At 42.6% G+C, this 27,130-nt stretch overlaps 1 protein-coding gene across 4 annotated transcripts in view; it reads left to right on the forward strand.

Annotated features, from left to right (window-relative positions):
* The window catches only part of LOC133088300 (aldehyde oxidase), a 71,503-nt gene that overhangs the window by 38,454 nt on the left and 5,919 nt on the right, over nucleotides 1-27,130 (forward strand). For all 4 annotated transcript variants that reach the window (XM_061186174.1, XM_061186188.1, XM_061186182.1 and 1 more), the window contains 11 exons: nucleotides 3,140-3,264; nucleotides 5,285-5,418; nucleotides 6,441-6,528; nucleotides 10,745-10,831; nucleotides 11,672-11,863; nucleotides 13,820-14,047; nucleotides 18,850-18,945; nucleotides 20,822-20,950; nucleotides 21,657-21,731; nucleotides 23,154-23,206; nucleotides 24,417-24,531. In XM_061186174.1, coding sequence (XP_061042157.1) covers nucleotides 3,140-3,264; nucleotides 5,285-5,418; nucleotides 6,441-6,528; nucleotides 10,745-10,831; nucleotides 11,672-11,863; nucleotides 13,820-14,047; nucleotides 18,850-18,945; nucleotides 20,822-20,950; nucleotides 21,657-21,731; nucleotides 23,154-23,206; nucleotides 24,417-24,531 — 1,322 coding nt within the window. The remainder of the gene's footprint in view (nucleotides 1-3,139; nucleotides 3,265-5,284; nucleotides 5,419-6,440; nucleotides 6,529-10,744; nucleotides 10,832-11,671; nucleotides 11,864-13,819; nucleotides 14,048-18,849; nucleotides 18,946-20,821; nucleotides 20,951-21,656; nucleotides 21,732-23,153; nucleotides 23,207-24,416; nucleotides 24,532-27,130) is intronic.

Genomic DNA, 27,130 nt, shown 5'->3' on the forward strand with positions numbered 1-27,130 from the left:
GAGCTAAGGCTAGAGAGACAGACAGTTGACCAGGAATCAAATCTATTTACGTTTCCCACCTCTGAAGTTAGCGTTCTCTCCTCTGCATTATGCCGCTTCCCATTCATCTCTTTAAAATTCTGTGATCTTGGTTGAGCTTTACACTGACAATCTCCGTAGCAGGATTTGCAGGAGATCTCGAAGCCCTGAAACTGGGATTGTCTTCCCCACACCCTGTCCTGTTGGACATAGTACAGAGAGGCTCCTTCTTATCTTAATGGCTTTTCATCTTTAAGGAACTCATTAAAATGTAAATACGCCTAAAGGAATCACTCCTAAACCCATACTGGGATAACATTTTATCTCAGGGATTAGTTGAACAAATTGGTTTCCAACCGAGAGAGTTGAGAGCAACACCGTGGGGTGAGGAGAGGGCACCGTGGGTCCAGGGCTACGGGGCTGGGCAGCGCAATGTAACAGGGCCCTAAAACATTGCCTACCTTACAGGTTTAAGTAGAAACAGCTCTGTCTAATACTTTTTAGCTCTGTATTTTTTTCAATGAAGTAGATACTTAACCAAATTAATTCTGAGTGGATAGGTGAAATCACTAATATTGCAAACCATGGATTTTAGCCTCCTGACAAATGGGTGTTTCAATGTACATTTTTGATAAGAGCTTAGATTGAAATTGAGATCTGGGTTCTTGACATTTTAATTTTTATGTTTTATAAAAGAAGTAGAATCTGTTTATTCTTCTGTACTCTTTCTTTACTCAGATTTTGGATGAGATAGGAAGTCCAGATTCTAATACAAAAGATTTCCTTGGGAATCTCCGTCAAATAATTTACAAATCACTCTTATTGGGTACATTTTTAATTTTTAAAAGTTCTGCTTTCCACCTAACATGATGACTGACGTTGTCGTATTGTGTTGTTTTTTCTTACTCCTGTTTTTCAAACAGTTTTTAGAATTCCACTTTGATTTATGAATAGTGGTTTGAGTGTATCTCTTTGTGAATTTTTTTAGTGGTAGTTCTGGAAGTGAAATTTAAATTACAGTATATCTGGTAGCAACACGTTATCAATTTGAGTAAAGTATAGAAACCTTACCTCCCTTTACATCCCTTTCCTCTCCCTTATTTAAATACAATTGTCTTAAAAAATTTCTTCTACATGCATTGAAAATCACATGAAACAATGTTATAATTTTGTTTCAAATACAATTTAGAAAACTCAAGAGGAGAAGGAAAGTCTATTGTGTTTGCCCGTAGTTGTCTGCTTACCATTGCTCTCTCACCTTCCTGGTGTTCCAAGATTCCTTTAAAAAATAATAATAATTTCCTGTTTGTTTCAAAAACTCTTAGCCAATCATTCTTTTTTGATAGGTCTGTTGAAGACAAACCCTCTCAGCTTTCCTTCATCTGAGAATGTCTTTTTGATTTCTTTTTTATCCTTGAAAGATATTTTCACTGGATATAGAATTCTGAGTTGATAGGTCTTTTAGCACTTGAAGAAAGATGTTGTACCAGTTCTTCTGGCCTCCATGGTTTCTGATGAGAAATCTGCTGTCTTTTGAAGTATTTTTCCCCAATAGGAGAGGCAGTGTTTTTCTCTCTCTGCTTTCAACATATTTTGTTTTTAGTTTTCAGAAGTTTGACTGTGATGTGTCTTGGCATGAATTTCTTTGGTTTATCTTCTTTGGGATTTACTCAGCTTCTTAAATCTGTAAGTTGGTGTCTTTTACCAAGTTTGGGAAATTTTCAGGTATTACATCTTCAAATACTCGATTTTAATGACACAAATGTTCAGACTTTAATTTTAATCACAAATATTTCTGAGGCTCTGCTCATTTTCTTTTCAGTCTATTCTCTCTATTGCTCAGGTTGAGCAATTTCTATTGTTCTGTATTCTTGTTCCCTGATGATTCCCACTGTTCTCTCTATTCTGTTGTTGAGCTCATCCACTGAGCCCCTTATATTTTGAGTGTTGTATTTCTTAGCTCTAAAATTTCCATTTTGTTCTCTTATATCTTGTTTCTTTGCTGAGATTTTCTATTTTTTTTTCATTTGTTCCAAGTGTTTATGTAAATTAAAGCATTTTTATGATGGCTGCTTTAAAATCCTTGACAGATAATTCCTACATCTGTGTCATCTCACTGTTGGCATCTGTTGATTGTCTTTTCTCATTCAAGTTGAGTTCTTGGTATGATGAATGATTTCTGATTTTATCCAGTTCACTTTGGATATTATGTTGTAAGACTTTGGATCTTATTTAAATGATCTATTTTACCAGAACTCCTCTGACCCTGTGTTGGAAGGAACGGGGGGTGATGTCTTGTTATTGCCAGGTGGAGCATGGAAGTCCAGGTTCCCTGTAGGGTCCCCATTAACACCACCCCAGTGGAAGGTTTGGGGTACCTCATCACAGCTTGATAAGGGTGGAAGTCTAAGCTCCCCACTCAACTTTTGCAGACAGAGATAGGTCTGCAGTTTTTTCTGTAGTGTTTGGCTAGAGCAGAGTAGGTATTGCATAAAAGTTTTCTGTCTTGATAGGCTTCCACTTTCCTGGTCCTTTGGCTAGAGAAAGTAGGCTTTTCTTGGGGGATTTTTTTTTTCTCTTTGCCTGTTGGTGTTTCTGGATTTCTGCTTCCCTGGCACCAAGTCTGGGATATATGAAGCAAATAATAACAAAACCCACTGAACTCAACATTGTGTCTTTCCTTGGGTCCCAAAGTCCCTAGCTGGTTTGCCTTCTCCTCTACTTTTCAGAACCTTCTTATGTTTCTTTTATTACATATAGTGTCCAGAATTGTTAGCTGTACCTAGAAGAAGGAACAGGGAGAAATGCATCTACTGCATCTTGTCTTGGAACCAGAATTCTCCTTGCTATAGTATTTTGACTCTGAAAAGTCACACATCTTTCCCTATCACTCTGAGACCTACCGTGCTGGCAGACATGACACATTCCCCTGCAGAACTCTACTTCAAATATGCAGGTATAATAAAAGCTAAATATTGTTGTTTGTGGCTCTTCACCATGTAGCCCACTGCCCCAGCAGAAGCACTGTCAGTGGAATTTCTCTGTAATGAGATAACACCTGGGGGGTGCTACCTGTCCTATCTGACTGCCTCCTTGACTCTGGAATATTTTCCTCTAACAGGTGAAATACACATGGGAGGTCAAGAACATTTTTATATGGAAACCCAAAGCATGCTTGTTGTTCCCAAAGGAGAGGATCAAGAAATTGATGTCTATGTGTCCACACAGTTTCCCAAATACATACAGGTAATGTGGGGGCCATTATGGAGGGGACATGGCTAAGTGGTTTCTGTCAACAAGATATACCAAGAACAATTTAGAACATTTTAGAAACTGAAGGAGTTTGGAATACTAATAGCCATATCCATTTGGGTATTAATAACCATACAACTTTAAAACTTTTAAGATGGTATTATGAAAGTAATGGCCTTCTGTTTGTGGATCTGTAACTTTAAAACCAGTTATGGGATCAGCCGGTCTCTTTTTCTATACTCTTGGCACTGTTAAGAATACGAAAGAAATGATGACTATAGTCAACACTGCTGTATTATATATGAAAGTTGTTAAGAAACAGATCCTAAGAGTTCTTGTCACAAGGAGAAATTTTTTTCTTTTAATTGTATCTATATGAGATGGTGGATGTTAACTAGACCTATTGTGATAATCAATATATGGAAATCAAACCATCATGCTGTGCACCTTAAACTTATACAGTGATGTATGTCAATTATTGCTCAACAAAACTGCAAAAAACCCCAAAATTTAACAAAGGAAGGCCTGCCCTCCAAAACTTATAGTCACCTAACTCACATGAAGCAATTAGGAAATAGTATGGGGCAGAATGCAACCAGCAAAGTCAGAGTTTACATAGGTGGAAGAATTAAGAGAATGGAGGTTTGTGAAGCCCAAGAATCATCCAGGAAATCTCATGAAGATGAAGTCTTAAGCTGGGATTTACAGTGAGAATGAGGTTTGTCTAGATGGTGAGAAGAGAAGCCATTTCCAGGGAGTTCCACACCAAGATCAAATGCCACTCATTCATTCATTCATTCATTCACTTGTCCCTTCTGCAAACACTTTTTGCCTATATGTCCTATATGCCAGGCAGCATGCGTGTGAAGAAGGAGGAGTAGTACGAAGACTGCCCAAGCTGGATGTGCCTGGGGTGGCTAGTTTAAGCATCAGGGTGAAAGTAAGGGGAATAAACACTGGGGTCTTGATTCAGTAGGTCACAAGGAGCCCGTGTCATTACCAGAGCAAGTAGGAATGTGGGAATGTGGAGAATGAGGCCTCTTAGAAGGTGGAACACTAAGAAGGATCAGGCGAATTCCATTCCATTCCCGTTCTGCTTCTCACTCCCTGTGTGACATTGGTCCCATCACTTCATTCCTCTTGGGCTCCCCATGTATAAAAATGAGTTTTTAAGACTTAATGACCTGGACTTCCCTGGTGGCGCAGTGGTTAAGAATCTACCTGCCAATGCAAGGGACATGGCTTCAAGCTCTGGTCCAGGAAGATCCACCTGCCATGGAGCAACTAAGCCCGTGCGCCACAACTACTGAGCCTGCACGCCTAGAGCCCGTGCTCCGCAACAAGAGAAGCCACCGCAATAAGAAGCCCACGCACCGCAACGAAGAGCAACCCCCGCGCGCCGCAACTACAGAAAGCCCACGCGCAGCAACAAAGACCCAACGCAGCCAAAAATAAAAAATAAAAATAAGAACAAATAAATAAATAAATTTATAACAACAAAAAAGACTTAATGACCTCAAACATTAGGATGGCAAGGAAGAGCAAGGCCTACATCCAGGGAAGACCCACCAGCCAACTGAATCCAAATGGAAGGTGAGGAGTGCTCATTCTCCAGTGGAGACAGTGGCGTGCAGGGAAAAGACCCAGTCTGAGAGAGGCTTGGAAGGCCACGGAATCTCACGGCTGCAGGAAACATATCCCTAGGGGTTAGTCTGAAGAGGATACCTTGGGTGTAGTTCATGGGGAAAAAATTTTTTTAAATTTTATTAGCACAAAAATATCTCATTGCTATTGGAAGGACTACTTAATGATAGTTTTGGTGCTGTCATTACAGCTAAATACTACTGAGGTCAGCATGGATGCATGCTTAGGTTACTGGAAATCATCCCATTATTTAGTGTAACCACACAATTTGTGTATCATGTACAACATTAAGGAATCAAAATGTGTAAGGACTGTTCCCACTCCCTTGCTGCAGATGGGTCAGATTAATGAGAACTGTTATCATTCACAGGACATAGTTGCTTCAACCTTGAAGCTCCCAGCTAACAAGGTCATGTGTCATGTAAAGCGTGTTGGCGGGGCTTTCGGGGGGAAGGTGATGAAAACTGGCATCATGGCAGCCATCGCCGCATTTGCTGCAAACAAGTAAGTGGAGAAAATCTGTTAAGTAGACTAAAAATAAAATGAGGTCACATTGAATATTTTCAATATTGCGGTTAAGGAGGAAGAATCTGGGTCAAGGTTATTTAAAATCACATATAATATACAAATATACAAACAAGCTGCCAGCTTATTACAACTTCTTTATTTTATATTGTCAAACTACATACTATAAAAACAAAAATGAGAATCAATTACTGAAAAGAGTAAAAACCACAGTAAAATATATAATACCTGGAGAGTAGACAGAAGCAGATCCTGAAAGGGTGGGGTTACTTGTCCTTAGCACCTGTATATATACCTAGGTCAGTTCAACCTTTTGAGATAGACACTTATATCTATCTATATATCTATACCTATACATATCTCAAAAGGTTTATATACATATAGATAGATATAAATATAAGTGTATCTCAAAAGGTGTGTGTGTGTGTGTATATATTTTTTTCCCCTTAATTTAAATGGAAAATTTGCTTCTGTTATGCTTACCTTTATTTATAGTACCATTTTCCTTTAAGGGTGTCAGAATATAACCATAAGAAATTGTCTTTGGAACAGGCACACCTAGAAGGCTTAATTTCTTTGCTAAGTAATGTACGTCAGTTCCTCTGCCCCATGACACAAAAAGATCTTCATTCCAGACCTGTCCTATCAGGGAATACTTGGCAGTCAGACACCACTTGAGTTCCTCCATTTGTAACCATCTATAATGTGGCCTTGGGACTGTTTGCCTATCACGGAGGTGATTATCACAGTGGGAAAGAACCCCAAAGCAATACCCCGGAGCCTTGGGCCCGAGAGCGCCCTTGGATAAGTAGTGAGTGCCAGGCGCTGTGCCCTGACCCAGAGGAAGAGGAGGTCACTGGTGTATGCCTGAGAGCAGCACAGCGTCACTCTGCGGCTCTGCAGTGTGTGTGGACGCCACCAGGCTCTCACTAGGAGTTACATAAACCCCAGATAATACCAGGTTTACCTCTCCCGATTTTTTTTTTTTTTTCCTGTTTTAGGCATGGTCGTGCAGTCCGCTGCATTCTGGAACGAGGAGAAGACATGTTAATAACTGGAGGCCGCCACCCTTACCTTGGAAAGTATAAAGTGAGTAGAAGGATGGGGGATTTATGTTGTAAATATAACATTACAGAAATGCAGAGGGCAGCATCTGGCTACTGTCTACCAGGGAACAACAGTGAGCAAATCAACACATTGTGCGTCACACTTTCTCTTCCTTGTGCTAACTGATTACTGGCTGGTTCAGTGAAGCTTTTCTGCTTTCCTCAAAGATATCAGTTTGTGGAAAAAGTACAAGCTGGTATTGGCGGCTACAGAGTGCATAGCTGGAAAACATGTGAGTATATACATACGTCCATGAAAGTGGATCCGATAACCACACTATTCCCACCGTTTTATACGTGGGAGGTAAAAACAGAATAATTTCTGTAACAATAATGCTACGCGAAATTGCCAATGCTTGCCGACAGCTTCCTCATTTATCAATATGTCAAAGGTATTTTGGTAAAACTCTACCAGAAATTCCCAATTCCTAGAAAAGTTTCCGTAGCAGAAAATAAGTATTCTTTTGCTTTCTAAGAAATAAGTTTACTTGTCAGAATGGGCTAACTACTCTAACGACTAAAAACTCTCCCGGACCTGGACCTTTTATGTGTTAATTCTTGCTCAGGTAACAGCCCAGTGTAATCAGAGGAGGGTGGGAGGGGGGCGGAGAAGAGGAGAGAACCGTGCTCCACAGAACCACTCATGGACTCAAGCTTTTTCCATCTAGTAACACCACCATCCTCCCTTCTGACCGCACTGTTGAATACGGAAGCCACTAGGCACATACGGCTATTTAAATTTAAATCTACTAAGTTAAATGAAAGTTAAAATTCAGTTCCATGGTTGCATTAACTATATTTCAAGTGCTCAGTAACCACCTGTGGCTAGTGGCTGCCATGTAGGACATGCAAATAGAGAACATTGCCATCATCACAGGAAGTTCCATTGGCCAGCACCGCCCTAAAGACTCTTTTGTCCTCCACTGGGTTTTCTGCAGAGGGCAGCAGACAAGGGAAGGGAAGGGAAGAGAGGGAGCCGAGTGTTGTGTGGGAGATGTTATGAGCACCAGGCCTGGAAGAGGTGGTCCTTGCTTCAATCGACACATTATTGGCCAGAACTTTGCCACCTAACTGCAAGGGAGCATGGGAAATGTAGTTTTCCTGCGTGCCCAGGATGAAAGACAACAGGATTTGTTGAACACATCACATCGTTTCTACCACAACTGGTGTACCTGCATACATATTGTTAGAAGATAACAAAGGTATATATTTCAACTTACATTCACCCTAAGCTATATTTTGAATTGGGTTTAGTGCAACATAGATTTATTAGAGCAAACTTTGTCCTGAAGGAGACCACATTTTAGCCGTTGAGGGGGAAATAAGACTTACACATATGAAGTCATTATGAAAACATAATAATCTCAGGTTAAAGGAGGAGGTGCACACAGTAAAACTATGGGGAGAGATGAATATGAGTTGGAGTGTGTACAGGAAACTTCTTAGAGAAGGTGAAACGTAAATGACCTTCAAGAATGGATTGGCAGAAAGAAGGCATACCAGGTGGTGGGAATAGTAGCAGCATAAATGCAGAGGTGGGATACACGTGGCCTGTTTGATAGGGGCAGGAGTAAGGGGAGAAGGGGAATTAGAGCACAGAGCGCTTACTGGAAAGTAATGGGAAATAAGATGGGTTGGGTTAGGTGATGCCAGACTCAGAGTGGCCTGAGAATCCCAGGATGGGGGGTTAAACTTGATCTCATAAGAAACAGTGAGACTGAGTAGATGCTTGACCAGTCAAGTGTCATAACCAAACATGGGCGCTTTGAGGGGGAGAATATGATGGCACTGGGCAGGACGGCCTAGCGAGGAGGGAGGACACAGACCACCTGGAGGCAGCTGATGCTTTCAGACATGAAGCAGTTGGAGTCTGGCTACGATAGGAAGATGTAGAAAAAGAGATGGGTCCAAGAGCTATTATGGTATAAAATAAAATAGAATTCGGTGACAAACTTAGCAAAATATAATGGAGAATAAAAACCACAAACATGCCTTGGAGGTTTCTGATAGAAAGAGCCAAGTTGGAAGGAGGAAACAGTCTAGACGGACAGGGATGAGTTTATTTGTGTGTTTGGAGAAGAAGTGACAGTGGGACATTTAAAAGTGGAAATGTCCTTCATCGATATGGGACTTTATTGAAAAGACTGGATTATAAGTTACAGAAACCATCAGCATAGTGATGATTAAAACCTTGAGAAAATAATGTGTTCTGATGGAGGGTAGTATGAGGACAGGAGATGATATTAATAATATTTACAGTAGTGTTATTTAGGATACTTGCTAGGTTTCAGTCACTGGCTTATGATTTTCCCTGCATTACCTTACTTATTGCCAGGCCACAGATGGTCAGAGAGGTTATATGACTTGCCCGAGATCCCAGAGTGGGTTAAGTGGCAGAATCAGGACTCGGACTTAAACTGCTGAATTCATAGTTCATGCCCTTGACTTCGGTTTGAATTTGGTTCCATTCAACAAAAATCATTAAAATAAACTTTACTTTTATTATTATTATTATTATTATTATTATTATTATTTTGGCTACGCCGCATGGCTTGCGGGATCTTAGTTCCCCGATCAGGGATCAAACCCGGGCCCCGGCCATGAAAGCACAGAGTCCTAACCACTGGAGCACCAGGGAATTCCCAAAATGAACTTTAAAAAGTTCAGAAATATTGAATACATCTTAAAAGGAAGGAAGATATTTATTTAAAAGACCTCCAACAACACCAAATGCTGCTGAGAATTGTGATGAAATTGGGCCCTCTGAGAAAAATGTGCAGAGTCCATTACGTGCAGGCCACCAGATTTGGAGATTAGAGGATCGCTGGCTTTAGGGGAAAAGGTTTTGGTGGAAATATGAGGGTGGGAGTCAGAATTCAAGAACTTATGGCGAGAATAAGAGGTCAAGAAATATGCAGTTGATTTGCTTTAGGAGGAGAAAAAAGATTGAACAGTAGTGACAGATTAAACAGGAGGGGTTTTTTGTGTGTTTGTTTTGCTTTTATATCTTTCTCTATCCTTCCTTTTTTTATTGTTATTATTTTTAATTGTGGCAAAATACACATAACATAAAATTTACTATCTTAACCATTTTTAAGTGTACAGTTGAGTGGCATTATTAAGTACAGTCACATTGTGCAGTCATCACCATCCATCTCTGGAATTCTTTTCACCTTGCAAAACTGAAACTCTGTACCCATTAAGCAATAACTCCCCATTCCTTCCTCTCCCAACAGCCCCAGGAAACCACCATTCTACTGTCTGTCTCTGTGCATTTGGCTACTTCGGGTGCCTCACATAAATAGAACCATACAGTGTTTGTCCTTTTGTGACTGACTTATTTCACTTAGCATAATGTCCACAAAGTTCATCCATGTTGTAGCATGTGTCAGAATTTTTTCCTCCCTTTTTTTTGGCTGAATAATATTCCATTGTATGTATATTCCATATTTTGTTTCTCCACTCATTTATTGATGGACACTTCAGTTGCTTCTACCCCTTGTGAATAATGCTGCTGTGAACATAGGTGTACATATATCTCCCTGAGATCCTGGCTTCAATTCCTTCGGATAAATACCCAGCTGCACCATTTTACCTTCCCACCAAGAGTGCACAAGGGTTCCAGTTTCTCCACATCTGCACCAACACTTATTGTTTTGTTTCTGTTTTTTGGGGTTTTTTTTTTTTTGCTATAGTAGCTATTCTAATGGATGTGAGGTGGTATCTTATGGTTTTGATTGGCATTTCCCTAATTATTAGTGATGCCGAGCAGCTTTTCATGTGCTTGTTACCCATTTTGTATATTTTCATTGGAGAAGTATCTATTCAAGTCCTTTGTCTACTTTTTAATCTGGTTGTTTGGGGCTTTTTGTTGTTGAGTTGTAGGAGTTCTTTATACATCCCAGATATTAACCCCTTATCAGATATATGGTTTGCAAATATTTTCTCCCATTCTCTGGATTGCCTTTTCACTCTGTTGATTGTATCCTTTGATACCGAGAAGTTTTAAATTTTGATATAGTCCAATTTATCTATTTTTTCTTTTGTTGCTTATGCTTTTGGTGTCTTATCCAAGAAATTGTCAAATCTAATGTCATAAAATTTTTCATCTATATGTAGAGGGTTCACAAGTGACAAAGTAAACTTTAGAGAGACTTGGTCCCCAGAACCAGTATCAAAGGTCCATTCTCTTTCCCCAGGCTGGATTCATGAACGATGGCAGAATCTTGGCCCTGGATGTGGAGCATTATAGCAATGGAGGTGCCTCCCTGGATGAGTCATTACTTGTAAGTGTTTTAATGAGCAAATTCACATTCTGGAAAGTGTTGCATAAAATTATTTAATTCAGGAAAATGTTCAATAGTTAAATAATATTTAATTATAAAAGCATAAAGATTCGCAATGCAGGGAGCAAGTAGACTCATGTTACTAACTGGTGCCCCCAGGGTGAGCCCAGAGATACTGGCTAAGTCTGCATCTGTGTGTTATCTCCGTGTTTCCCAAACTTAGAGCTCTTTTCCCAGATGCGAGCATTAGACCTTCACCTTGACCCCACTTATGTTTTGAAATGGATAGTTCTTTGCTGTGGGGACGCCCTGTGCACTGTAAGATGTCCCTCAGTATCATTGGCCTCTATCCAGTATGTGTCTGTGGAGCAGCTACCCTCCAGACCTAACAACCCAAAATATCTCCAGACATTGGCAAATGTCCCAGGAAAGAAGAGGGGAAAATTGCCCCTGGTTGAGAACAAATGCATTAGGCCAAATACCAACATTTTTTCCCTGTTTTTCAGGATATTTTATTCTGTAGACTGAGAGAGAGAGTCTACATTCTGTAGACTGAGAGGGCCTATGAATGCTTCAAAGGCTTTTGGAAATTTTTAAAACCTGGGGAAAAATGCATTAGCCCTAATGTGAAAATTTAAAAGTAATGATTTCAAAAAGAATTATTCAAATCTTTAAAAATCATTTTACAGTAAAAATGCATTTAATTTGAGACATGCGTCAAGGTTAGCATGTTTGATGTGACGTAGGTCATTTCTGGCCTGATTTTGGTCCGAAGTCTCAGGATGGTAAAACAGGTGCAGAAGGATGAGGTCTCATCACATCAACTCTGGATTTCCCCAGATGATAGAGATGGGACTTCTGAAAATGGAAAATGCCTACAAGTTTCCCAACCTGCGCTGTCGGGCATGGGCGTGCAGAACCAACCTTCCGTCCAACACGGCTTTGCGAGGGTTTGGCTTTCCTCAGACAGGGCTGATCACCGAATCCTGTATCACGGAAGTTGCAGCCAAATGTGGGTTGTCTCCTGAGAAGGTAAAACTGAATTAGTTTCACGGACAAAAGATAGTGAATTTTAGAGGTGGGAGGGCCACTGGGTGTCTTCGTGTTGAGGAATTTGTGGTCTATAGGGGCTACATGATTTGCTGGAGGTAACTCAGCTAACTAGTTAATACAGAGCAGGACTCCAGAGTTCAGGGGTCCTTGTCTTACTCAGGCTCCTCCTCAAAAATCCTGGGGCAGAGGGTATTGAGGAGTGAGCTCTGGATTCATTGTTAGTGAGAAGTCTCCATGGGTTAGAAGTATAACTGCTACTAATAAGTTCTGTCAAACCCTTCTTTCCTCTGCTTCCTTAACATCTTAGGCAGCTGTCATCTGAGTCATTTCAGTTACTAAAATGGCCTCCTTTCTGTTCTTTAAGTCTTGGTCCCAATTTCATTCATTAACAAGCTCAGTTCTCTTCCCAGGATCCTGGAGTAGAGTTAGGGTGGGCAGATGGTGTGCCCTCTGCCCCCTTCTCCCTCCCGTGAGGACCAGGGAAAACAGACACAGCATCTCCCCAGCTGACTTCTCCCAGCAAGCTCTCTGTCCTCTTCTTGGTTAGATGAAGCCACTTTTCAAGTATGTTGTCTCCGGGCTCCATTTCTGCCAGCCCTCTCAGAAATCGACAGTCCCCTGCAAGCATTAAATCTCCAACTGACCCTCAGCTGACACCTCACGCAGCATCCCCTGAAGCCCACGCCTCTTGGCCCCATGCTGCAGCCATCCATGGAAAGCCCCAGTCCCTGAGTCATCTACCTCCTCCCTCCGCCAACACTAGAATTTGTGACCATAGGCAGGAGCCATCATCTTTATGTCTCTTGAACTTAGGCGGGGGGGGGGGCCTTGCCCCTCCCTTCCTGGCTGTCTCACCATGGCCTCTTTCCCAGATGTTCGGTCACATTGGTAGCACTAGGAGGAGGATCAGCTAATGACCTCCCTTCATCCCCAGAGAAGATGGAGGAGAGAGTAGCCATCCTTCAAAACACCACAGCAGGGATTTCCCTGGTGGTCCAGTGGTTAAGATCCGCACTCCCAATGAAGGGGGTCTGGGTTCGATCCCTGGTCAGGGAACTAGGTGCCACATGCCACAACTAAAGATCCCACATGCTGCAACTAAAGATCCCGTCTGCCACAACTAAGACCCAGCACAGCCAAATAAATAAATAAATATTTTTTTAAAACCCCAAAAAACAAAAAAAACCACCTTCCCCAAAATGGCACAGCTCACTAATTTCCAGTCATCCTTTTATAATGATCTGGGACTTTTTGGAGGGGGAGATGGGAAGAAGATATGTCTGTAATGGCCCCTGTCAGCTTGGGGAGAGGGCTGGCCTCAACTGCTGAGAGTTTTCTCAGCTGAGAATGTGAAGTACTTGACCTTTTGTTCTCAGCTGGGCGCCTTAGTCACCAATTTCTGGGAATTCAGGAAGAATTCTACTCTGCTTCAGACACCCTGGGATAGAATCTCTTAATTGGCTTTTCATCCTAGTTATGGGCTATATTTAAACAAACTTTCATAGTTTCCTGTTTGGAAGTGAGTGGTCTTCTCTTGCCTCAGCATCTGAAAAATCGAAATCACACGGATCATGTAGCCTGGAATTAAATTCAGCATTACCTTTCAACAGATACTCACAAGTACAACTGGAATTAAGAGTCCACAGTGTACCTGGACGGTACTGTTGAGTTATATAAGGAATAGGAGGAAAGGAGTCCTTCCTCTGAACTTACACAAGAGCAGCATCGAAGGCATATAAGTGCTAACACATTTGATAGAGGCTCTGAAGAGGAAGAGGAAGATGTTATGTGTTGGGAAAGGCTTCAGCAAGGAGTAGATTGAACTCAGTTTGGGTTTTCTATGATGAGCAGAATTTGACTAGGAGGACAGTGGGTGGGAGAGACTATGTCTGCCTAGTGCCCCACCAACCCTTTTGATCTCCTTCTCTTTTGTAGGTCCGAACGATAAACATGTATAAGGAAATTGATCAAACACCCTACAAACAAGAGATTAATGCCAAGAACCTGATCCAGTGTTGGAAAGAATGCATGGCCATGTCTTCCTACGCCCTAAGGAAAGCAGCTGTAGAAAAATTCAACTCGGAGAACTGCTGGAAGAAGAAGGGGCTGGCAATGGTCCCCCTGAAGTTTCCTGTCGGCCTTGGATCAGTTGCTGCTGGTCAGGTCAGTTCTCCAAACAGACAAATCAAAAGGTGTTGAGGAAACTTTCTATTAAGGTGGATTAGCCATATGGTTGCAATATCTAATTGTTCAACTTCCCCAAAGCTGTGCTCCGTCCAACTAGTTTTTCTCCAGAGGAGATGAGAGCTACTTTGCCCACTTCCCCAGGGTTGGTGACAAGCATTCTTGCTGGGAAATTGGGAGACCCAGCACTTATTCCTGGCCTTGGAATTGAACAGCTGAGTTGGCTCACTGTGGGCCCATATCACTCAAGTACAAAATAAGGGTGGGGACCAATGACCCCCAAGACTCCTCTTCAGCTACTCTGATTCTGTGAGATAGAAACAGGAAATGAAATAGTAACAAGAAGCTACAAGGCACTTGGTGCTCCTCCCCTTTTTGGTGGGTTGGGGAAAACTACATCCAGAAAAATAAATCATTTAAATATCTTTTCAAACACAATCGTAGAAGTTTTTTTTCACTTTATAGTCGTTAAAGGTATCACGGGGAGGACTGAAAATCTCTTCTTGTTGTTTACTTTCTTTAATTGATTAAATGAATTCCCTGCTTGGTTGGTAAACCTCACTTGCAAGTTCCACCTCTTCATTCTTGAGTGGAACTTACCCCAGACAGCTGGTGGTCTTTATTCTCGCTCATTGTACAGCAGGGACGTGGAAACCCTGTTCCCTATGTTCTTACATGTCCGTATGTGTATCTATACATACATGTGGATGAGGTGGCAGAGCGCTCAAAACTGTAGTCACTCCCCTTTGCAGAGTTCACACCTTTGGCTGAACCATGAAGAGGGTACGGCAGGTGTGTGTGTTGAGCGCTGACAGAATAGGGATAAATGGGGGTGGGGCTGTGAGGAGAACTAGTGTGTAAGCTGTGTGATGGGGAGGCCAGGAAAAGCAGTCAGGAAGGTCCTTCCCCCATTTCCACACGCATCAATCACCCATCTATCCTGACTCAGCCTCGATGTAATCATCAGGACGTTTTCGTGCGGCTTTGATTGTAGGTGGGTTAACGCAGAGGAGCATATAACAACACAGTGGTGATCTGATTGCAGCCTTCCTATGCCTCTCCTGTTTACGATGGCAAAACAGCACAGATGTTGTTTAGTCATCTGCCTACAATTTACTCAGATGAGAGAGTCAAGAGGCTGTGGTTGAGGAATAAAGGCAAAAACAAGGTTATTAAAAAGGAAAGGAAGGGGGAAAACTATCCCTAGAAAAGGGTTAGCGAGCAGTGACTCTTTGTATATAGTTTTGGGGCAAACTGATTAGCCAGCGGCCAGCAAAGAGGTCAGTCTGGGCCATCTGTCCTTGAGTACACCGACCAGGATCATGCAGAAAACAATTTCCATTGTATATGAATCTTCTGGAAATTTGGGGGCGTTAGGCTGTGGGTAGACATGGCAGGCTGTCTCTATTCAGTGGTTGCCATTACTTAATACCTGGCCTCCACAGGAGACTAGGTCTGTCCCATTTCCCTCATCAGAAATGTCTCAAAAAGTAGATAAAAATTAACGATAATTACTGAGCACCTACGATGTTTTAAGTTCTTTTAGATTTTACCTCATTCAGCCCTCAGGGCAACCTGTAAGATTTGTAACCTTATGTTAATTATGAGAAACTGAGGCTCAGAGAGCGTAAATAACTTGTCCAGAGTCCCACAGCCGGTGAGAGCCGGGGCCGGTGCTAGAACTCAGGTCTCAGAGGCTCCAGAAGCTGTGCTTTGTCAGCTACATCAAGCCGCTTCCCCATAGCACCTTCTGGGGGGAACTGAGGTGGGATTCAGCTCAGCTGGGAAGAAACTAGACAACAGCCAGCAGCACAAATTCATTCTCAAAGGCTCCTGAGAAGCTCTCCCCACCACCACCATCCCCTCCCATCCTTCCCTGGAAACCAGCTTCTGTGCTTAAAACATTTGCTTCGGGCTGAATTGCAGAGTTGAATTGAGGAGTTTGAGATCAGTCAGGCTGCCTCCTGGAAGCCATACGCTGAAAGCCTCTGTTCTGAAGCAAACCAGATAGAGGGGGGAACTAGAGCTCCTTCTGTGTGTACGGCCCTAGGCTGGGTGATTTGCAATTTCCCACTTGATTTAAGCCCTATCTCCCCTCTGTTGGCTGGTGTGATTCTGTTTCATAGAAGGGGGAGCTGAAGCCCACAGAGGTCCGCTCTCCTACGGAAGGACATCCAGCTAGTGAGTGGTAGAACAAGGGCTTGACTTCAGGACTGTGCTCCCAACAGCTGAGGGTGTCAAACATGCCTCACCTGCGTTATATTTAATTCCTAGACAGAGCTCTGAAGTGCACACAGTATCTAATGAACCTCTGTATTCCCAGTGCCTTCATACGGCACCTGGCACAGAAGAGGAACTCAAATGTTTGAATGGCTGAGACATTTTGGGAATCTGTTGGGTCAAAGCTCACGTCTCACCAACACCGGCAGTCATTGCTTGAGGACTTAAATTTCACAGACTAAGTTCCCAGTTTATATTGGAGAACTATCTGTTCCCACGTGCCAGTTGTGCTGATTTCGTAGATGCAGCTTTGCAGAATTATCTTTTGTGGCGCTAACAATGAACCATCCGGTGGTGCCACTTAACTGAACCAAATTCGACATTTTAAGTGGCCCAAGAAGACTGCAGCAGCACATGGGACCAGTTACTCAGCAGTCTCGGACAGAAATGCTGCCCTGGACACACAGGCAGAGTGCTGCTGCCAGCGGGGTCACACGTGAAGGAAATGCACAATCCACCGTACTTGTAGTTCAATCACATGCGCCAGCTACACATTTCACCCACAAGCAACTTCTGAATTGCTTGCAGAGCCAAGGAGGCCAAATATAGTGTCTACAAGCTTAAGGAACAGATTAAATGGCTATGCTGTTGCCAATTCATTTATCAAACTTTTATTGAGTACTTACTACTCATGAGGAACTATGTTGCTTTGCAAAGGATGCCTTAGGACATGGACTTTCCTTTCAGGGGACTTACATTCCAGCAGAGTACAAAGAGGTGCCGTAGAATGGAGCCCAGGAGCAGCCGCTGCAGCTGGCATCCCCTGCCATCTGGTGCACAACCCCTGGGCAGCCCGCCCTGGGTGCTCTGTAGAGGATGTCACTCCTTATCTTTATTGTTCAGAGAATAAAGGACCAGGAGCACAAGACAGTGTTTCCAGGACTGATATGTCAGCAGACAGTAAAACATGCTCTGCTGGATCTCCCCAAGGGACTTGGATATGATGATTATGGCAACGATGCCTTTCCTAAGGTTCTAAGATTCTCCCTTGGGCTGTGAGTGTATGTGCCTTTGTCCTCAGAGGAAGTGCTCCTATGTCCCCATTTTCTCAGTACATCCATAGTTTATATCAGCTGACCAGGTAAATAGAGCCCATTTTCACTGTCAAAGTGCCTGATTTGGAATGCTAGAGGCTTCTGCTTGTCATTTGCTAGAGTAGTGTGAACCTTTGGATGCCAGTAAAGAGGCAGCTCTCCAAGTGTGGCCCATGGTCCACAGGTGGCTAAAAAGGTCCTTCTGGTGGGCAAAGAATCGATCTAGGAATGCACTCCTTTCCTTGGGCATACCTGGTGATTGACATGCAGTTCCCTTGACTTTCACTTCTGACCAGGGTTGTTTATAAATAATCTAAGTGAGTAAAGCAAGGCTTAAAAATTTTAGCTTCATTAAATGGAAATTAGCTTGTTACCAGAATTTTCTGAAGACCTGCCTTTACAAATCCTAGATTATTATGCCACTCTGCATAGAAGCTTAGATATTAAGAAACCTAGCTGATAGCTTGTAGTGACCCCTGGCTGGCCTAGACTACATCTAAGAGGCTGGCACTTCCCAGCTGAGCAGCAGTAAACGTGTGCCTTGCAGGCCGACTGAACCACAGTGGAGCCACTAGAAGCATTTTTCTCTAGGACCACATGCTGTTAATATTGCTCGTATACTGGAGACTCAAAGTGAAGACGCCATTCACATTTTCTGCAGTCTCCTGGGATATCTCAGTCTCCTGGCCCATCTCCATACCCCCTAGTTTAGCACAAGCAGACTTGGCAAGAAGGCACATTCCTATTGACTGTAAAACATGCTTAGCTTAGAGCCTGGGTGTTTCTGACCACAGCAGCCTTTTATTCTATGTTAGCTGTTTGGTTCCTTCTGTATTCCTGTGGGAGCTGTGCAGTTAGATAAGATTACTTCCAAGTTCTCTTCGAACTCTAAAGCCCTATAACTCTGGGCCAAGATGATTGAGGGTGGGCTTAGCTCATTTTGCAGCAAAAAAGTAATGTCTATCTGCCCCATCTTATTTGGATTTTTATTTTTGCTTCTCTATAACATACCTACAACTATGGGGATAAGTGTTCATGTCAACAAGCCTTCCTTCTTCCCCAAACTATCTATACTTAACTTTGCATTTAAGACTGACACCGTCTCCCCCAAAAAACCAAATCCAGATTATTGTTCCACCCTGGGTCGGGGGGATCCTTGAAGGTACCAGTGCGCTCAACTGTTCTACTGAGGAAATAGCGTAAGCAGCATAATCCTGCCCCAGACTCACAGCCGTCCAGCGACAAGCTGGCCTCTTGTGGGACGATCATGAGGCAACACCTGTCCCTGCCTTGCCCTGGCTCTGCTCAGTGCTCTCAGGGCAATGGGGAAAGGGTCTGTGTTTATTTTGGCAGATGTGGAAAGGAGGGAGGGGATGCTTTACAGGGAAAAGGTTTTCTAATTGAACAAGATATGTGATAATGTCAATCAAAAAGATCGTGGCAACTGTTTTCATCTTTTTTGCTTAGGCTGCTTCCCTGGTTCACATTTATCTAGATGGGTCTGTGCTGGTGACTCATGGTGGAATTGAAATGGGGCAGGGGGTCCACACTAAAATGATTCAGGTAAGAATGCAAATAATTGGATTAGGTCGGATGTGTGCTTGTAGATATGTGTATGAGAGAGAAACTTGGAGTGTACATTTTCTGTTCCAAAATAAAAAGGATAGGAGACTTTAGCTTTGACTACTTCAACTGCTAAGCTATTCACAGAAACTGGGTAAACAAGCCAGTTTTGTAACTGCCCCTCCTAAAAGAATGTGGTAGAATAGCCTCTGGTTGTCGTATTGCTAAAGAAGGTTGTATGGTCATTTGCTGCTTTCCTTTGGATATATTAACAAGTGTGTTGTCTTTTTTGAATCTTTGCTGGGCAATAAAAAGATTTAGAAATTCTGATGTATTGCATTATTTCTTGCCCTTTTTGTAGTAAGGACTCTGAACAACTGATAGTATAAAACACATTTGATATTTCTAACCAAACTACCAGTTTTCTTTTTGCTCAATTATTTTAGAATAACTTTTAGCTACTGTTTCTATTTTGCTAATTATTGTAATATTACAGATTATAAAACATTTGAAAGGCAAACGTTATCTTAGAAAACGCTGCACAATTCCACCACTTAGCAATAATCACTGTTTTGGGGTCTCTCTATTTTGACTTTTTTTCTTTTTCAAAAAACCACTAGCATTCTGTTTATATAATTTTGTATCCTGGATTTTCACCTATCCTTATAGAGAGTGACCATTTCCTCCTGTCATTAAGAATTCTTTACAATCATGATTTTTAATGCTGCATGTATATGTCTGTATAATTTATTTAGCCGTCCCCAATTGTTGAACACTTCAGTGAACATTTTTGTCCATAAACCTGTGCTCAAACCAATGATTTTTTTTTTAAAATAAATTCCAGGAATGGAATTACTGGGTCACAGAATATATCTTAAGTCACTTGACACATGTTACCAAATTGTTTTTCAGAAAGTATCCATCACATTACACCACTACCCAACATTGTACGTTATGGATTGTTTAAAAAAAAATCTTAGATAATTTAATAGAGGAAAGTGTCTCATTATTGCTTTAATTTGCACTTTTCTGATTATAGAGGTGCTGAATATATGTTTTATTTCATGTTATCACTCGCTTGAGAATTGTGTGGTCATACCTGTCCCCCTTTCTGGGGTGAGACTTCAGTGTTTTCCTTATTGGGCCACCAGAAACCTTTCTGTTCTAAGCCTATGCACTTTGTGTAGGCAGTCTTCTGAAAGCCAGTGATGGGGAGGGCTCTGTATGCCTTATGCCCTTGTCGTAATTGTGGACAAACTCAACTAAGCCATACTGCTAGCAGGAAAGAGAATGTGGAACCAGCTGAGGTTAGTAGTATGATTTTGCCCCATCATTAAACACAAAGGAAGAATCTAGCAGCCAGCTAAGTCCTTATGTTGGCCAGTGGCACTGGCACCATGTACTTCTGGGATCTCTGGTTGGTGCAGCTGCTTTAACAAAGCCATTGTCCTTTCTCAGAAATGCTCTCTTCCTGGAGCATCTCCAGAAATGTGGATAAGGCATCTCCTCTCTGATGAAGTCAGATTTGCTAGAATTTTGCAGAGTGCAGAGGTAGGAGAGGCCTTGAAGGTGTTGATTTCATGATGATGAAAGCATGAAACATTTCTTCCTGCCTTGGCTTGGGGCCTCACCTCCTCTTCCTGGTGCTATTGCACAAAAGAAAGTCAAAGAACAAGAAAGTGTGCTCAGGGCTGGGGGGGCCATACTAGCTACAGGGTCTTAGACAAGAGGTACTTCTTGTGGCTGGAAGAATTCGTGGTCCTGCCACTTGTTCCAGTTGGGCATGGGGTGTTCCACACACATGCTACCATGTGCTAAGTGCACGGGTCTATGACTAACCAAAGAAAAGTGAAAGAAGATCTCTTCCAAAATCCAGGTGGCCAGTCGTGAATTAAGGATGCCATTGTCCAACATCCACCTTCGGGGAACAAGCACAGAAACCGTCCCTAATGCAAACATCTCTGGAGGTTCCGTGGTGGCTGATCTCAATGGGTTGGCAGTAAAGGTAAAAATTGTTGCAGTGGCACGCAAATCATGAACCCCATCAAGGCTGGAGCTCAGAAGATGCTGCAAATCAATCCAGCTCTTGTCTCCTTCCCACACCCTCTTGGGGAAAACTGCACCTTCCCCCAGTCGGGGGCTCAGTCAGTGTCCAGGACTGGCCACTCTCCCGAGTGGGAGATGCCACCTCCTTTCTCCCTCACTCCTGACAGCTCACTGGTCCCCAAGCCCTATCAGATCTACTCAGAAATGTCTCTTTCCAGTTCCAGGTTGCAGTACCACGGCTGCTTTGGTTCAAACTCGCGCCTCTTGTCAGGGCCATCGCAAGGCTCTGTCTGTCCACCCCAGTTTCATTGCCTTTCACTCTGGCTTCCTGCAGCCATGGAAAGCTTTCGCACAAAATAAATCTGACCATGCTGTGCTTAAAAACAGTGACCGGTGGTTTATCAACAGTTTTTCTGTTAAGTCCTGACTGCTTAGCAGGGCTTACAAGGCCCCCATCCCAGGCGGTCTGTCTTTAAGACCAGCTCATGCTTCACCCCCAACCCCATGAGGCCTTTGACACCACCTCTTACGGGGTTGGTGTCTTCCTTCTCCGTGTACCATGGGCCTCTTAAATAAGCCTATATAACAGCACATAATAGTGTGTTTTTGAAATTGTTGTTCGCCTGACATTATGGTCATAATTTTAACTAAAAAATAATCCCTAGGATGCGTGTCAAACTCTTCTAAAACGCCTTGAACCCATCATCAGCAAGAATCCTGGAGGCACTTGGAAAGACTGGGTGAGACTCACTGTTACTTTGTGTTGTATGTTACGGAAAAAAAAAAAAGAGAGAGGAGAGTGAGATGTGTGAATCGAATATCAGTAGAAAGGGCACATTAAAAGGTACTGCAGTTACATCATGATCAATAGAGGCCTTTGGCTCTAGGCATGTGGAAATATTATCACAGCATGATGGAGGAACTCCTACATCTGGGACAATTCTCTATTAGAGAAAAGATGGTTCTTGTGTCCAGAACTCTTGTTTTAACCAAGAATTAATTAATGTTTCTTCCTAAGGAATCTAGGTATTTTCTAGATAATAGCAGTCCATCTATTTGTTCTTTTTGGGGGGTTCCCCTGTTCCTAAAATTGGAAGATAACACTAGAATCCTTTTATAAAAGTAAAAATCATATAAGCACTCTTTTAGACAGAGGAAACCAAGCCATTTGGGTATATATTCAGCAAGTAGTAGGCACTAAATGGAATGGAAATATTCAACTGCTTCCTTTCATCTACCTAAAATCTAATTGGATGAGAAGACACACATTCTAAAGTCAACTAGGAAACTTTTCAGAGTAACAGGTTCTAAAGTACCAGATGGTGTGGAATGGATACCCACTGAAGGCTGACAGTTCTAGGATGTCAAGTCATATTAAAGCAATGGTCTGGAGTAAATAACATTGGAGAGTCTTACTTAGAAATGGTTCCTGCTATTCCATAGAGTTAGGATTCATTCTATAATTCATATTTATAGGAGCTCTCAATCCTTTCTGGGCATATTTATTTCTGCCCTTTGCCCAGTGCTTCCTGGGAGAGTCTGGTTGGAGAAAGATGGAGAGAGATGCAGTGCAAGAGAGTTGGTCCTCCACCATCAACAAATGCTGCCATTCAGCCCACTTTCTTCTGTAATGGTTGCACTTCTCACATTTTTCTTTCTCAGACTTGGGGGCATCATTTTGTATCTTAGTTAACTGTGTACACTGCAGAGTCAGGAGAACTTTTGGTGTAAATGGTACAATTTAGCAAGATTGTACCCCTCTCCTAAGTCTGTTGTGGATACATGATATTAAAATTAAATGTCTGACCACCCATTTTTTCCTGAAATGTTCTGTGTTAATAGGCTAAGTCTTTCCAGGTGACTGAGTGAAATTCTTCATAAGCAGAACATGTGTTGCCCACAGTAGTCCAATCTATAAGTGTAACATACCATGGGAGTCATTTATTATGATGATATGCATTGAACAAATGCTATGCCTACAAGCAGTGAACCATAAATGCCTATAGAGATGGAAAATGCTGAAAGGAATAAATTAAACTTGGTCCTTCCTAGTTATTACTACTGATCACTTTATTTAACACAGAGTAAAATTAATATTGAAGTCTCGAGTGATTCTTACTTTAAACATCTTTATTGCATCACGTTGTATTCCTCTTTCCCAGGCACAGGCTGCTTTTGATGAAAGCATTAGTCTTTCAGCTACTGGATACTTCAGGTAAATAGTCCTTTCAATCTCATGCTATGGAAAATAGCAGCGGTATCTTGAGGGGAAGTTTCATTTCTGTTTGCCATTTTGGCAAAAAATGATTTTGTACCTTGTGTTAACCCACTGTTACAAAGAACATTTAGGTGCTACTTAATCCAAATTTCCAGAAAGCCTGGGAGAAAATAGACAAATAAAATACAGCTGAATCGATGATTCAAATCATACTGGGAAGTACTAGAGGGTTCCCTGGGGGTTAGTGCTTGGAACCCACAACAGTGGTTGACCTTTTGTTGAAAACTCAGTGTGTCCCTGAAGTTAGGAAGTGAAGGGAAAGGGATGCAAATTAAACCCATAATAAGATAAATACCATTTCACACCTTCTAGATTGGCAAAATATAAGAATTTGACAATAACTATGTGTTGTCAACTCAGACACTTTGGAAAAGAATCTATCAATTTATCAAGTTATTTTAATGGAGAGTGGAAGCCATCAGAGAACAGAGTGATATAGAGAGTCATACCTGATTTTGTCTCTTTGCCACTTGTCATGGGAGTCCCGGGCTATCAGGAATTGGCTATCAGGAATAAGCCCCTCCAGACTGGGCGGAGCAGAGCAGAGAAGGGTAGAAAGTACTGGCAAGCTGCTGGCCTATGCTTCTCTTCTACCATGGCATTCGTTTGGTGTTCTTAAAGAACAGTTAGGAACAGAGCAGGCCATGGTGCCTGATGGAGCGACCAGAGTAGTGGCACAGAATGAGAGCCAAGGGGCCTGATCCCTCGCACAGAAGGCTGAATCCTAGAGCCAGCAAGACAGGTGAACTGGCAAGTGTGCACCTTGGATGTAGTGTTCAGTGTAAAATCCAGGTGGAATCCCCCAAATCTGATGACGATAGGATTACATGACCCAATATTAGCCAAAAGCAATAGGATGAATAGCCATACAGTCAGCAGTTAACTTCCAAGCATAAGGAGTCAGTGGTAGGAAGTGGTTTCATGTTTCTATCAGGCAAAGCAAGTTTAATAAGAAAGAAGTAAATATTTATTTATTCAGCAGACTTATTGCATGTATTATGCGCTACACATTGTGCGGGTGCACTCCTCTGGTTTGCTGTGCGTACAAATTGAGCACAGCTCTAAACGGGTCTGTTTAATCGTTGTGGTCTGCAATTAGGGGACTTGATCACTTAACAACGCTCCTCAAGAATTCTATTTCCTCCAGGGGTTATGAGTCGAACATGAACTGGGAGACGGGCGAAGGCCGTCCTTTCGAATACTTTGTTTATGGAGCTGCCTGTTCCGAGGTTGAGATAGACTGTCTGACAGGTGCTCATAAGGTCAGTACCAATTGGGAAGGTCTTCAAGTTGAACTCTAGATACATCTGTTTTCCACATATTCCATCTGTCTGAGCACCAGAGAGGCACCATGTAATCGGCCTAAGGATAATTTGTCTGTTTTACCAAGGAAAATAGAAGCTCAGCAGTCGCCTCGGTGTTTTATGTGGAAAACAACTGGCAGCCTCTCTTCTTTATTTCCCCTGCTCTTTCAAATGGAATCAGGGGAAAAAAATCACTTCAAGGAAGAAACACAGCCTACAGAGGGCTTCAAGGAAGAAACACAGCCTACAGGGGGCGTCGATGTAGAAACACAGCCTACAGGGGGCTTCCTCTTGCATGAAATGCCATCATATAGCGTTCTTGAAGGATTTCATAAGCATCCACAATCTGCTAACAAGCACCAAGGGCCAGCCCAGGGGAGCTAGTGGCCAGCTTTTGATATCTTTTGTCCAGCTAGGTCCTGCTTTTTAGATAGTTTAAGAGCATCCTTATGCTTTTAAGGAATGCTATGAGGAGATGCTCACACAGATTCTCTCACACACACACACACACACACACACGCTCCTGCTTCAAGGACTCAGAGTTTCTCCTCTTGTAGCTGGGCCTTTGAGGGTAAATGAAGCTCCTTGCCACTATCAATAACAATAAATGATCATCGATGGATTAAATGGGACTGTGATACCCTCACAACTGTCATGTGATAATCTGCCCAAAACCTACCCAGAGGCAAGCTCTAGTTCTTGATATTTCCAAACATCCTTTGTGACTGCACCTTGGATTGTGATAAATATAAATTTTCATTTAATATGTTTCCAGCCTGTATGTTTTTAAACTGTAGTCAGCCTAATCTTTGAAATCATATACACCCTGATTGAACCTACACCTTTATTGAATCTGCCCATTCAAGTATTTAGCTCGTCTGGATTCTGATTCAAACCAGATTACTTTTGGGAAACTTGGACTGGGGCAAGACAATGATCACTCCAAGCATGCTTTTCATGCTACAGTAGCTGTCCTGTGTTAGGGAGTTCAGTAGAAAGTTCTCTCATGCTAACTGATTTCTACATCCCCCCTCCCTCGAAGAAAATGTTGGTGAAGACTTAATCATTTGGGTTTCCTTGTGTCTTGCATATGCCTTGGTCTTGTTAAGATCTAAGAACAGGGTAATAATTAGCCTTGGTATGAAATGTTAAGGTGTGCTCTTATAATTTATTGAACAATCTTTTTTTTATATAAATTTATTTATTTATTTTTGGCTGTGTTGGGTCATAGTTGCTGTGTGCGGGTTTTCTCTAGTTGCAGCGAGCGGGGGCTACTCTTTCATTGCAGTGCGCAGCCTTCTCATGGCAGAGGCTTCTCTTGTTGCGGAGCATGGGCTCTAGGTGCAAGGGCCCTAGAGCCCGTGGGGCCCGTGGGTAGTTGTGGCATGCGGCCTCAGTAGTTGTGGCTTGCGGGCTTTAGAGCGCAGGCTCAGTAGTTATGGTGCACGGGCTTAGTTGCTCGGTGGCATGTGGGATCTTCCTGGACCAGGGCTCAAACCCGTGTCCTCTGCATTGGCAGGCGGATTCTTAACCACTGCGCCACCAGGGAAGCCCAACTGAACAATCTTAAGAGATGCATGAAACAGCCTTATCAGATGTCTTCATCAAAGCTAGATCTGAGGCTCAGGTTAGGTATCACCCCAAGGCAAAAGGCCGTAATGTGACATCCCACTAAGGGACCTCCCTGTGGCCTGTTTTTCAGAAATTCTCTTCATATTGATGGAATTGCTTTAACAGACATTTATCAGCTGATACCATTTCTGAGGGTCAGGAACCTGGGAGTGGCTTATTGGGGTGATTCTGGCTTGGGTTTCCTCATGAGGTTACCGCCAAGCTGTCGGCCAGGGCTGCAGTCATCTCAAGGCTCAATGGCAGCTGGAGAATCCGATTCCAAGCTGCATTGCATGGTTGTTGGCAGGAAGCTTCAGTTTCTCACTGGCTGTTGGCCAGAGGTCTCCATTCCTCACCACATGGACCTCTCCATAGGATGTTTCAGTGTCCTCAGGACGTGAAAGCTGGTTCCCCGCGAGGGATTGGTCCAAAGGAAAAGGAGAGAGAGAGAGTATGCGTGATTAAGATAGAACCCAAGACAGAAGCCACAGTCAACCTAATCTCGGAGTGATGAACTATTACTTCTGCCATATCCTACTGATCACACAAACCACCCCTGGTAGAGTGTGGGAGCGGGCTGCATGAGGACGTGAATACGGGGAGGTGGGGGTCATCGAGGGCCATCGTGGAGTCTGGCTGCCACAGGCTAAAACAGCCCTATCAAATGACAGTGCAGACAGCAGTAAGTCCACAGCCTTGAAAGCAAAAGCTTCACTAACACTGCAGAATGGAGAGCACCCCTGCTCGCCTCCAGTTGAGGCCACTGGTCTCCTAGAAGAGGCCACCAGCCTTGCTAACTGGCGTGGAAGAGAAATTTACATTTCACTGTGTCTTTAAATAAGAGGGGTGGGTGCCTGAAGTTTTATTATAGTTAAACATTCTAGATCACTATCTAATTTACTTAAGAAAAATGCTAGATGAAAGTCCCAGATCAAATAAGGAAATT

This window comes from Eubalaena glacialis, chromosome 1, assembly GCF_028564815.1.
Source record: "Eubalaena glacialis isolate mEubGla1 chromosome 1, mEubGla1.1.hap2.+ XY, whole genome shotgun sequence".
NCBI lineage: Eukaryota > Metazoa > Chordata > Mammalia > Artiodactyla > Balaenidae > Eubalaena > Eubalaena glacialis.